This window comes from Cygnus olor, chromosome 1 (assembly GCF_009769625.2).
Source record: "Cygnus olor isolate bCygOlo1 chromosome 1, bCygOlo1.pri.v2, whole genome shotgun sequence".
In the NCBI taxonomy this organism is placed as follows: Eukaryota; Metazoa; Chordata; class Aves; order Anseriformes; family Anatidae; genus Cygnus; species Cygnus olor.
Genome location: NC_049169.1, coordinates 75930428 through 75944058, shown reverse-complemented (window position 1 = coordinate 75944058; position 13631 = coordinate 75930428). Strand labels below are relative to the sequence as shown.

At 39.5% G+C, this 13631-nt stretch overlaps 1 protein-coding gene across 5 annotated transcripts in view; it reads right to left on the bottom strand.

Moving 5' to 3' along the window:
* Positions 1-13631, bottom strand: part of ITPR2 (inositol 1,4,5-trisphosphate receptor type 2) — a 268838-nt gene that overhangs the window by 166574 nt on the left and 88633 nt on the right. For all 5 annotated transcript variants that reach the window (XR_005816274.1, XM_040545169.1, XM_040545170.1 and 2 more), the window contains 2 exons: positions 12751-12895; positions 11686-11836 (listed from right to left, as the gene is read on the bottom strand). Coding sequence is in view for 4 of the 5 variants with exons in the window: in XM_040545169.1 (XP_040401103.1) it covers positions 11686-11836; positions 12751-12895 (296 nt within the window). In the remaining variant the exon portion in view is untranslated. The remainder of the gene's footprint in view (positions 1-11685; positions 11837-12750; positions 12896-13631) is intronic.

Sequence of the window (13631 nt, the reverse complement as noted above, 5' to 3'; positions counted from 1 at the left end):
TGAAGAAAGCAAGCTGGGATTTGCCTGGAACATACATCCTGCATATTTGACAACCATCACTGGGGTGCTGAACAGGCACCAGAGGAAATAGGAAACCTTGTGATGGGATTCAGCTCCCTCTGTGACAAAGAAATTAGTCAGTCTCCCTGCATTTCAGGACCACCTCCATAAATGAGGAGAATACTCTCTCTCTCCATCTTTAAAATGGACACCAAGAGGTCCGATACAATGAAGACTGGGATGTACCCAGCTAACGGGACTAGGAAGCCTATTAAATCATTCAGGAAATAAAAAGAAATGAGACAACTGCTGCCTTTTCCCTGTATCAGCAGAACATCAATGGTAAAAGATGGTACAAACCAGTGAGTGGTAGCTGTGAAGGAGCTTTATAAGAGAATCTGTAACAAGGATAAAACCTCTGTCCACCACACCCCATGACTATTGACCTCTAGTGACTGATCTAAACAGCTAAAGGCAGAAAAGCAAAGGAGGGTTAAGGTGGTACTTACTAACACTGCCATTTCAAATTGTATTTCATTAATGCATAGGAAAGGATTTTAGTGAGAGAAAAGTGTACTTAATCCAGTTTAGTATTTACAGCTGAAGTGGGTGGTAGTGACTCCATATTGCTTTATTTCTGTCAATATCAGTGATACAAGGCATTATGGGTAAATCCACCTTGGAAAAATTTCTAGCAACTATATGATACTGACAATTATTATTTTTAATTAACAGGCTTGGGAAGAACATTCCCAGGGTGCAAATAATATGTCAACTGGAACGATTCATCATACTTTTCAAGACACTCAACAACTATGTTTTGTAGTGTCCTGATGAAATGTAGCCATCTCTTAAAGTAGACAGCAGTCAACCAGCACATTTGCACATGGAAATGAGGCAGCTGACTATATCTCCACAATGGGAGGAATTGCTCTATTATTTGAAAGAAGCCATGAGGATTATTCATGTACATAAAGAGTGGGCAACAGCTTCTCTTCCAAAAGTTCCCCCAGTAGATCAGCATTCATGTCACTCAGTGCATCTGTCCTGCCTTGGAAGTCTAGATCACGTCAGGCATGGATTTAAATCTATCACTCGCAAACATCACGGGCCAGCAGCACTCTCACTAGTGACTTGTTCCTTCTTGACATACTTTTGTGTTCTCTTGGCTTTAATACAGTTATCTCAGCAGGAAAGAGTATGAGTCTCTAAGGTAACACATACAGAAAGGTTAGTGTGGCTTAACAAGTGACTGACTGCATGTCAGATAAGCCTGCAACAATGCAATACAAAATATGTTGGTTCAACAAAAGAGATTTAAGTTCTCAGTATGTATGACTAAAACAACAGAGCTCTGATCTCAGTTCCAGCTCCAGAGTGCTTCCTGCATACCAATGTCCAAAGAAAAATTAACTTACTGCCTCATCTAGTTAACCAAGCTAAAATGAACACAGAGCAAAATAGTTGTGAACCCTGATTACTTTTGTGTGTACTTTGCTAGAGATGAAGTGAGAAGTCTGAACTGTGCCTTTATATCATGTTGCCACCCTCATCCTGCTGACCTCCCTCGTTTGCTGACTTCCTTAAGGTCGAGGTCACACTTGTAATTACACTTCTGTAATGTAAGGTCACGCTTATACATACCTGAAAAGAGGGAGAGAATAGACACTGCACTGTGGGAATGAGCTAGTTTGGACAACCAACAACTGACCTCATCAGCAAACCACTGCAAAAGTGCTCAGAGCTGTGACTTTGACCAACAGAGGAAAAGAGCTCAGTGCAATTTCCATGAATCTTCTCTTTTGCAATTTTCCCTCCCTCTCCCCAGTTCTTCCTCTCTGCTCTTCCCCCTACCAAGACAAGTTAGTTCTCAAGAACCTTCCATAAGCAGTAGAACCAATTAGAAATGCCTGAATGTAGTCTCACAAGGTTTGCCAATCAAAGAGTGAAATTACTGTACACACAAGTGGTAATTTGAAGGAGCTACAGATTGACAGACACTGAAATAAGAGGAAAGAAGAGAATGCTTGTCATGTTCTGAAAAGACAACCATGCATCTCCTTTTCATTACTTTTTATTACAGTGATCACAACTTCCTAATGAATATCAGTTTCTGTCACAAAACTGTAGCACATAATCTCATACAATTTGGCACGATTGACAACACAGAGGCCTCTCGGAGAAAAAAAGACTTTTCAGAGGAGTCAATTATGGGAAAAAAAAAATAACAACCACCCAAGTAATCGAAATAGTGGATAATTTGACACTTCATTTTCTACATAAATATACTTTCTTGAGAAGTCATTTACTGGTTGCAAAAATTCTAAAAGCAAAATATAAAAGTAAACAACAATCTGCTATGGAATACAGTATGGATGGTAAGTGACAAAATACCATATTCAGAAAGGAAAACAACTGCCAAAGACAGGTGGCAATTAATACCTTTTCTTAAAATTGTTCCTAGCCAATTGCTACGCAGCATCCTCAATTTGTTCTTAGTGGGCAAGTATGCACAGCATATAACATATTTCACAAACAGTACAGAGAACCATGCAGTAGCTGAATGTGTATAAACAATGGACTGCCTAAAAGGTTGGCAAATAATCTTACAGTGAGTAGCCTCCTACTTCACAGATATCCCCAAGACACCAGTGACTTGCAGCCTTGCTTATTTAAAAATAAACTATATGCACCTGACCTGGTCTCTACATGTCACACAGGGACAGTCTGCTCTTACTAACATTGCTCAGTCCTCCTCAGCACAGATAAGAGGGAAGATGTGTTCCTATAATTCAATTTGCAAAACTTCTCAGCCATTTTCTGCTCAGCTTTCCACAGTGCTCATCTCCCTGCTCAGAAATGTAAAACATTTCTGTATTCTCAAAACTATTCTAACACCCAACAGCTCTCATTAGGCAGTGGAGAAGCTGGATGCTTAATGCTTCTAGAAACGAGGTAACTAAATAAGAGCTGACATACCATGGGTTCTTCAAATAGGAGACAACACATAATGGGCTTTTCAGAAAATCTGGTACTTAATGACCAGATAATGATAAATTTACATGTGTCCAATGCTCCAAAAACTCTTCCATTAACCTGTCCAACACATTGTTCAATCTTGCATATATAAATAAGGGCAGAAAAAGGAGACAAACCAAATGTTTTGCAAAAACGGGGCCTTTTTCCCTTCATCTCTGCAATTATGAAGTCATAAGAACAACTCTCTGGTCTCATCAAACCTGAGCATCATTTGCGTAAGACCAGATGAATGACCAAATGCTTCAACCTCTTCCAAATACCTCCTAGAAAACACTTCAGTTCCCATGTAGGAGGACACAAACCAGAGAGCATGTGCTAGTACAAAAACCATTAATTCCTGAAACAAATAAATGCAGAGGCTGAAGGACTGCAGTGAATAACAAACTGCCTATGACCCCCACATGTTTTCTCACAGCTCTTTGAAACTACTTCTCTTCTGAACTCTGGGATTATCCATTTCTAGAACAAAGCATTCCCACAGGCTGTATTAGTTCTTAATAACAAAGAAATCAAGAGAGACAGTAGACTCTGAAAGCCATTTTTCCTTAACAAACTGAGCAGATGGCCAGCCTCAGTTCCTCCTGCCTTCCTTATCATTCCCAAAGGAAGCCTTGGGCTAATGTTCAGCTGTGGCTTGAATCCCTAGATACAAAGCAACATCAATCCCATCTGTATGATGCACTGGCAGCTACAAGAACTACTTTATTAGAGGTTTTACTATTCTACTTCCATGAAGTGTAAGCCTCCTCCCACTTGCCAAAATATTCTACAGGACTGCGAGAATCCTAAGCAACCTTCTCATGCCCCTCCAAAGCATCTCAGCTGGTGGGAAAGGAGCCCTACCTCCCCCAGTCTCGATCAAGGAAAGTTGCTCCTGGGTTCTAAGGAAGATCTAAACAGGAGACATGGCTGAGCTATATTTAATGTGATTTAAAACTTAGGATCTCTGCATCAGCTGTTATCCACCACCATCATTCCCCAATAAAAATAAAAAATAAAAAAAAAACTTTTCTCCCTCACAGGAATACTACTCATTCAGAGATGATAAAAGGCCAAGCCTTGTATAGCAATACAAAGGGACCTGGCCTTCCCCCTAGTCAGTCCCCTGTGCCTTCAACACTGCTAGGAGGGAAAGAGAGGAAAGACAACAGCATCAGAAGGGTGCACTCAGAGCCCCCTCAGTACCTACAGCCTGAAGCATGTTAGCACCTACCACCACCCAGAAATGCCACTGCCAGACTGACCACACCTATTGCTGTTTCCTCACAGATAACAATATACTTATCTCCCCTTCCTGCCAGGCCCACTGCTTTCACCACAGCCTTTCAGGCCTCCTTCCCCATATGCAACCCCATGAAGTCCCAAATCTTTCTTAGTGCTCCTCAGCTGCTCTCATTTTTCCCCTTAAAGTTAACTTTTACCAGCTATAGCCCCTGATGTGGCAAAACTGAAGTTTGCCAGTGCTCTGGTGAAGCTTTAGACCAGCTTCCAAGCTCACTGCTACACTAGGAGACAAATGACTGCTGAAAGTCCAAGACTTTTACCATCATCAAAATCAGCTCTCAGCAAAGCTGATTTTGTGTCAAGCCATGCCTCAGCACTGGCATGTTCAAGCAGGTTTTAAGACTGTACTTGTAACAGCAAGTCACTTTCCAAATGACTGCTCACATTGGAGTTCTGACTCCAAATGGCCTTGACTCTGTGGATTTCAGTGAGACCTACACTATTCCTCCAACATAACCTTTTTAAAAACTTCAGTGCCATCTTAAAGCATGCAACATTGCCAGTCTTTGGGGATCCTCTGGCAGAGGACCATATTGCAGCACTACCTAGTTACCAAGGGCTAAATTAAACACCCAGTGGCAGCTTTACCTCTGCAGTTTTTTGCCTTTGTTGATTTGGCTTCATGCAATTTAATTTTTCTATGTGAAAACTTATAGCCATTTTTAAGACATATAATAACAACACTTCAGTACCTAAAGGAACATATTTTATTTCAAACCCTTCAGAGCTATATATTATTTGCCAGAAGCATTAAGCCTTACAGCTCTGTTTGCGAAAGAGGTATTAATTTTTACAGGTTTTCTACAGAACTTGCTCATAAAGACTGCAGAACCTACCATAAACAGGCCAAGAATAACACTTTACTTCTTCATTACGCTGTTTTTCATTGCTCAACAACGAGCTGACCTCAGGTGAGCCTCACAGAAAACCTAATGCATTACATTAAGGGCAAAAGGTGAGGCCACTTCTGCAGTTTATACAGCCCTCAGAACTAATGAGAAAAAAAGAAAAAAAAAAGCAACAGTATGCAATGCACATACATTTGCTATCCACACCCAAATGAATCTGGCCATCCCAACCTCCAGTTAACTACAGCATATCCACAAGCTCTCCCTTTTTGCATGCAAACTCACCACCGCCTAGCCATGGTAAAACTCCAAATCTCACCTTCTCCTGACATTCTTCTGATGTTGCCTATCCCCAAAACCACAAAGCCGTGTCAAAAATACAGCTTTCTTGCCACAAACAGTACAAGAAGGAAAGACGGAAAAAATAAATACATATATCAGCACACTGGCCTTGATAGTAAAAAGCATCACAGGAATCAAGCCTTCTAGTTGAGTTAAATCTATGAAACAGGTATTGATTCCTATAAGAGCAATGGTCTCTGGAATCACATTAATGCACAGGTCTCATGATGAGGAAAGAAATAAAGAGAAAAGAGAAATGGTCCATGCCAGAGAATTAAACTCTCAGACTGACTTCCCCTTTGGTCTGATAATACCCTGCACTGAATGGCAGTTGTTTCACTGCAGACATCTGTGACTAACACAGCTAGCTTTCCTAAGGGTTAAAACTCATGTCTTATCTACCTGCCCCCCCCCCCTTTTTTTTTCGTAAATTGCTGGCATAAATTATTGTTCCAGTTTGCCAGCCAGTCACTGCCTCATTAGCTCTGCTAATCAAAGTATGCCTAAAGAAGATATTTCAAATTCTTAACTAGACAAAAGAGCAGCTAACAGACACAGATGCAAGGCTGAGAAACAATATAATATTTTCTAATAGACCTGGATGATATCTGGTCCTTCTTGGTACAGAAGGCTCACAGTCACAGAAGAAATGGCAGGTCCAACCTTGTTCTCGACACTGTTCTTTCTAGTAGTATTCTCACTACTGGTGAAAACCAGAAAAACAGTGCTTTTAAGCACTCTACTTGCAGCCCAGAGACTAAGCAGACTAACCAGATGAACCAAAATGGCAGAACACTAGACAGTAGTCCCCTGACACATAGATATGCAAGCACTCCTTTGCAGAGAGATGGTAGCTCACCACTCCTGAAGTCTTCAGGAGAGAGTGGAAGCTTCCCCATTCTGATCCTTGCCAGGGTCAAATTCTTTACATCACAACAAAGAAGCAAAGCTTGCAGCATGACATAGGGGTCAGGCTTCTCCTGATACGTTTTGAAGAAGTGTTCCAAGATCTTGGGACATCTATGGACACACATTTACCCTTTACTCCCTTCAGACTATAGGAGGGATGTGCTACCAAATTAAAGATCTAAACACAGTGTGAAGGAGCAGAGATGTTTGGTTACTGGCTTGAACAGGTAAAATGGGGCATCTGTTGAGCCAGTCACAAGAAACATACTTCTTGTGAGAACCACAAATGCAAGAGCAATTGGAACTTACTATATGTATGTTTTAGACCTATTTGTCAAACAGACTGAGCATACCCTTCCTCTGTGGAAGAAAAAGGAACTAGAAGATTCTTACTGCTGATGGAAAATTCTAGCTATTCATGAAGAGCTCCTACTCTGCAGATAACCCAAGTTTATCCCACTGACAGCTTTTTAAAGTTGGTGCCCAGCACTGTGAATTGCATCTCAAGACATAATGCAGCTTAAATTCACAAATGTATTCTTTGCATGTCATTATTATCATTTACAAATAATGCTAACTAAATAAAGCTGAGCTGCATGGCAAACATGTAGCTTGCCTGTTAATACTACCATGTCAGGTCTTTCAGACCTGACATATGCTGTGGCTATGTGGTTTGACTAAAATCAGCTATCTGAAAGATCAATCGCTTAGAGAGATGTGCATTTTAATTCAGAGAGGATAAATAACCAGTATTGGACAAGGCAGATTGGCTCCTGACTTTAGAATGATACAGCAGGGTGCACTTATTAGAAAAGCAACTACTTTAACTTTTAATTAAAACTGTAAGATATTATAATGTTCTTGAAAGGTATCAGAATGACAGCACTATTAAGTGCTCACTTTAACAAAAAATATCTCTTCAGGATACTGGTAGCATATTTTGTAAACCTCAGATTTTTCTAAAACCTTAAAGGGAAAAAAAAAAAAAAAAAGAAAACAAGGTTCCAATAATAAAAAATATATATTTAAAGTTACAATACTCTGATTGAAAACTGAAGCTGGCTGCAACATTTCCAAGTCAATTTATTTTTAGGATACAAGCTAGGTAAGAAGGATTCCAGAAACACACTTCTTTTCTTTTTCCAGTATTCTATCTCACAAATGTTTCTAGTCAATTTTCCCCAGTCTGTCCTCATCAAATAAGGTCACACCTGAAAACCACATGCACACTGATTTAATTCTGGGTAAGGTAGCTGATGGTTAAAAATCAAGATTTTTAAAGGCAGAAAGTTAAAATATTAAAAATACTGCAAAGGATCTTTTCATTACCTTTGCAGAACCAACATAGAGAAACTTGCATACAACATCAAGGACTACCTCAGCCATCAATGTGACTCAAAATTTAAAAGGTTGGAAAAAATTTACCTTTTTCCTCAAGATACCCAAACCTTCGTGCAACTTCCACTAAACTTAATAACACATCCCATTTTTCAGATTTGCTTTAACAGTTGAACACTTGTATATACTTCCTTACATAGTAAGTAGTTTTACTATAATAAGTGAGTCTGTTTAAGGACTAAATATTAAGTAAGGAATAAAACTTCAGATTGCTGGTTGTGAATTTGGCTGTTTCAATTTTGGGATGCACAACTCTAAGATACTTCCCACAGCCAAGTCCAGCCTCATCCTTCCCCCTCACCCTTAAGAGATTTTTATCCATTCTTAAAAACTTGACCATAGATTTCATGATGTCAAACAGTGGCAAAACAGGAAAGAGACAAGCTCACCAGTTCGATACAACTCCACATTATGGGAATTGGATACAGGAAGCTTTTGCTGTTATTGGCCTGGAACAAATTGATGTCAATAATGGAAAGCTAGGACATACTGTCTGTCCCCAAATATGCAGCACTGAGTACCCCTTAGAAATCAATATTTTTTAACAAAACTAAAATGCAAGACTCATCATGTAAAATAAACAGGTCCTACCCAAAGTTCTTAACTTCTATAGACCTTGGATCTACTAGAGCTGCAGAATAGTAGTAAAATGACTTTTCTATTTGGTCATTCCTCTTCACTGGTCATTTGTCCTAGAACCTGCAAACCTACTGCATTTCTGAACAGGCATAATTATTCTTGAAATGCTGCTGCTAAGTATCCATTTAATATCAAACTATGTAAATTTACAGTAAGATAGTGATGAAAATTAAAATATACAGAGCCCATACTGGTATTCTGTAGCAATTTCCTACATTAGAGTCACAGGATCAGGTTCCTAGCATTTGGTAAAATTTAAGCATATTTATTTATACCATTAATTCATCAGTCTCAGAACAGATATGATCTCACCTAATTTTTACTTATTTAAATAAGATCAACATAATGAATTTTGCAAGTTATAGAAGCTAACTTTCTTTAAGAAAGAAGCCATGTCAACCTGCACAACATAAGAGGAGTTGGAGGGAAGCTTACCTACAATAAATATTCTGTGTTATTCTTCAAAGGTAGTACCAATATGAATGTCTCAGATATTGGACCTGCCAGAGAGGATGCTGTGGAGTGAGATTCTTGCCACAGTCTGAAGAGATATGAGGAATCTGACCTCTGCTAAAGACAGGAAGACATCACGCCTGCCCCTACCTCACTGGAGGGAGGAGTTCCACAATCCTGAATGAGGACAGGGAACAATCCATCTCATTTCTTTGTACATTACGGAAGTTATGAATAAGAAAACACTTCCTGAAAAAACAGCAGAGAATCCTGATTTAAGAAAATGGCAACGCATATTTCAAAAAACAGGCTAGGCTGCTTTCTATTGTAACTCTTTACTTAATAACTTAAGAGATGAGTATTATAAGGTAAAATGGACAACAAAAAAGGCAAGACAGGTAACTGATGAAAAAAAAAAACTAACACGTTCTCAATGACTCAGTTTTACAAGACAGAGAATATCTGTAAAAGGGAAAGGGGAACTTTTGGAGTAAGTACAATCTTATAAGTACTATAAGACTGAAAAACAATGTATAACTAGATCTTGAGCCTGACAAGCAATTCTTACTGTCAGAGTAAGGGATGATCTAGATCAAATTCCTGAGACCAAATTCCCTCTTAGCCTGTTCATTTCTCAGGCTTCATAGTAGATCCTGGACCAGGTGGATCCAGAATCCACAGGACCTAATTGACATGAATAGATTTGGGGTCAACCTTCTTTGGCTAGGAGTGACTGCACAAGATGCAGAGAACCGCAAAATCAGATCCATGGTCTCTCCTCTTCCACCAGAGGATAAAGTTAAAAAACATCTCTCAAACACATGATCATCTCACACACAGCCCTGTTCCAGCAGCCCTAATACAGCAAGGTATTAATCCAACAGATTCAAGCCCAGTCTCAAGCCAGGACTCACTCAGCCTCAGCACCATTTACAATCAAACACATGCTGACACACAGAAGTTCCAGCCCACTCTAACACCACCATCACTCCAAGACAGAAAACACGAGCACTTTCTCCATCTTACTGTGGGCTCAAGAACATGTTCATGAAGTCTGAAAAGACGAGACACAGAAGCAGCCAACCACACTACGGCACAAGTCAGCAAATCTAGCAAGCTCAACTCTTCCTAATTCAGTGTGGACAAATTGCACCAGTGCTACAGCTAAGTCATACCTAGTGATGCAGAGAGAACACAAGCAGGTTTAAAGACCACGTGTTTAGAGCTCCCTTCAAACCTCATTTCCTTGTAGCAAAGACAGAGATGTGGGTGGAAGACAACTACCAGTCTGGCTTTAAAGTGCTACTACTTAACAGAAGTCCAATGACTATCCTCAATCAGATTTTTTCAGTTCCCACCTAGTTACTGAGACTCTCATTCATATTCAGCTTACAAATATAATAAGGACTGAAAATCCCTGTGTGTTTTAAACGTGCACTGCATGTGAGCACTTAAAAAAAAAGGGGGGGTGAATATATGGAAAGAGTGGAGCCAAATATTCAGCTGGTGCAGACTCTTACATGCCCTAGAACTACAGCAACTTATACCAACCAAAGTCCTGCCCCTAAGATCTGATTCATTCCTCACAAACGGGCTGCCACACAAAACAAAGTTAGGTGGAAGTTATGAACTGTTGTTATTTCAGACACAGCATTTGTCTCCAAAACATCAGGAACTATAGTACCTACTGATTTCTTGAGCTCTTTCTCTTATCTTGATCTGCATCTAAAGTTTACGCTGACTGGTTTTTGTGCGTCTTTTCTTAATTAAAAGCACTAACCTGTTTTGCTTGAGTAATATTTTTTCAGACATAAAATATACTCTTCAGGCATGAAATTCTGTGAGCTGGGTGCTCAAAAATACTGATTAGGTGTTATGAAATCGCTTCTAAATTATGCATCTTTTTGACATAGGCATCTTCATAGCCTAATACTGTCCATGTGTGGGTAAGTATGTACTTCCAGAGAAAGAAGGAAGAATGGTAAAATACTTGGGAATAGCCATCAGACATTTAGGATTATTCTGAGTAACAACTGCAAAGTGGACTTGCATGGCTCATGTTTTATGAACTGCCAAACAGAAAACAAGAATGAGGCTGAAGACAAGATATGAGCATCTAAAGATGGAGATCCTATTATTTTTATCAAAGACTGTAGAAGGTATTTCAACATAAGAACATTTGCATCTCTGCAGCAAAATTTCAATGCTATTTTTAAGCCTAGACAGCACAGCCACTTTTAAGACATAGTACAAAAGGCAATGTGACATACAACATTGTCCTTGGATTGTCAAACAGGCACTCTGGTCTGGTTAAAAAACTGACAAACAGATGGAGAAGATGATGTCATCTGAACTTCCATCATCTGGTCTTCTGCAGTACTTGAACCAGTAATATCATATTCTCTCCTTAAGTGAAGTGTTGAGGAGACTGATAAATACTTGTGCTATACATGAGACATCAACACTGTCGTGCCCATGCAAATGTTATCTCTGCATTTGTTTGGGATGGGCAACTCAACGTACATTGAAGCTTGGATCCAGACTTAAAAGTTCAATTCTAGACAAGTCATGGAGCAGCAGCATCAACATAGTAACCACAAGTCATGAAGTCTGCAGCTCTGTTCAAAAAGGTTCCTTTTTAACTAACCATCTTAATGTATCCTGCAATACATTCCTGTTCAAGAGTTTATGTGTGAATGAGACATTCCATAAATTATTCCAACCTAAATATTGATTTACATTCTGGAATACAATTCTTTGTTGCTTCTCTTACCTCCATCCTGAAACTTGCTCAACCTTTCGAAGTATGACGACATAGGAACTTGAACAATATCTAGAATTGCCAGCAGTGTCCGAGTCAGTCTAAGAAGTTCACTAAAACTATAAAAGCCAAAGTATATGAGGTTTCGAGCCAGATGTACCACCTGTGACAAAAACAAATTAAAAATTAAGGAAACATTGTCAACTTTTGTGGTATTCAGCTGTGCAATACAGTTGCATTTTCTACAGCAGCTTGCACAGAGATCCATATCTGGAGTGCATTCACATTAGTACAAATCTTTCCAATGATTTAAATGGGCTTTGGATCAAGGCCATTGACATAAATGTTTTTCAGAGTTCAGTCAAGTTGAAGGAGGAAGAGTAAAAACAACATGAGGCTTAGGACAGACTGAAAAGGTTCAATTGCATCTGGAAAGGTATATAAGATGAAGAAGAAAAATACCAGGAAACTATTTAAAGAGACAGCAGCTACAGAGAAGATGGAAGTCAGAAGAACAGCAGATGTCTGTGGAAAGTTGAAATGGAGGTGATTTCAGATGACCAGAGGCAGAAGCAACAAAGCTTGGGAGGTAGATTGGAGGAAGAACTGTAAAAGCTGTAAGCATCTCCCCCTTTATTCAGTTTTATTTGAACCCACGTGAATTTGGCCTGTCTGAAGTTTCTGTACGGAATTTCAAACAATATTTGAAACACAGGATTAGATTATTCCGAGTATTTCCTTCAGTGTCCTATCCTACACACAGAACAGTACCTTCTTACACTGAAGAATCTCTGCATTAGCAATCACTGTGTACAGAAAGAGCGTACCACCATTTATCCCCACACACACCCCTTCCTCTGCCACTGAAATGCAACAATCTCGGAAGAAACAATACAGCTGTTTGACAGAAGACTAATACTATTTTCTGCAGCAAGTCATCAACAAGAACACTTGAAATAGAAACTGGTGCCTCATTGGGACCATTATTCTGCAAGTACCTTTATTTTGAAAGAGACAGCATTCACCTACCTGAAATGAGAAATACCGTAAGTTAGGAAGCAGATAGCTGAAAAGTACCTCAAATGTAAGTTTATTTTTCTCTTTGTCTCCAAAAGGAAAGGGCTGATTTACAACTTCTTTCAAGTACTCTTCTACAAATTCCATAGTTAGTGCAAATTTCCTCTTCATTTCATTTCTTGAAGAATCTGTGAAAGAATCATACCTACAATGCAAGGCACAGAAGGAAAGAAAATTAAACACCCCTAATATAAAAATCAGCTGCCACTAAAGAATAACCGAACCAATCATGATGCTTTAAAATCTGTCAGTTCTCTATAAATCACTGTCAGTACTCTGTAAGGAGAAGGGGTAGAGGTCAGTTAATTCTACATAGATATGCAAAGATGGCAGACAGAGGAGGCACAAACCTTCCCTCCAACAGTACCACAAAGTACTGCAATGAGCGGGAATAACAGAGACAGAAAAATACGATAGTTCTGACAGACAGCACTCATAAACGTGCTCATCAGACAGAGAACAGAATAGAACAGAACAGTTGGAAGGGACCTTCAACAATCATCGAGACCAATTGCCTGACCACTTCAGGGATAACCAAAAGTTAAAGCATATTATTGAGGGCAGTATCGAAATGCTTCTTGAACGCTGACAGGCATGGGACATCAACCATCCCTCTAGGAAACCTGTTCCAATGTTTGACCAGCCTCTCAGTAAAGAATTTTTTCCTAATGTCCAGTGTGAACCTCCCCTGGTGCAGCTTTGTGCCAATCCCATGTGTCCTGTCATCAGCTACCAGGAAGAAGAGACTAGCATCTCCCACTTCACCCACATCCCCTGCACAGAAAGTTGAAGAGAGCAATGAGGTCACCTCTTCTTTTCTCCATTATTATCTCCACCATAAAGACAGCAGATCAAGAAAGCAGCTTGGGACAATCAATTTC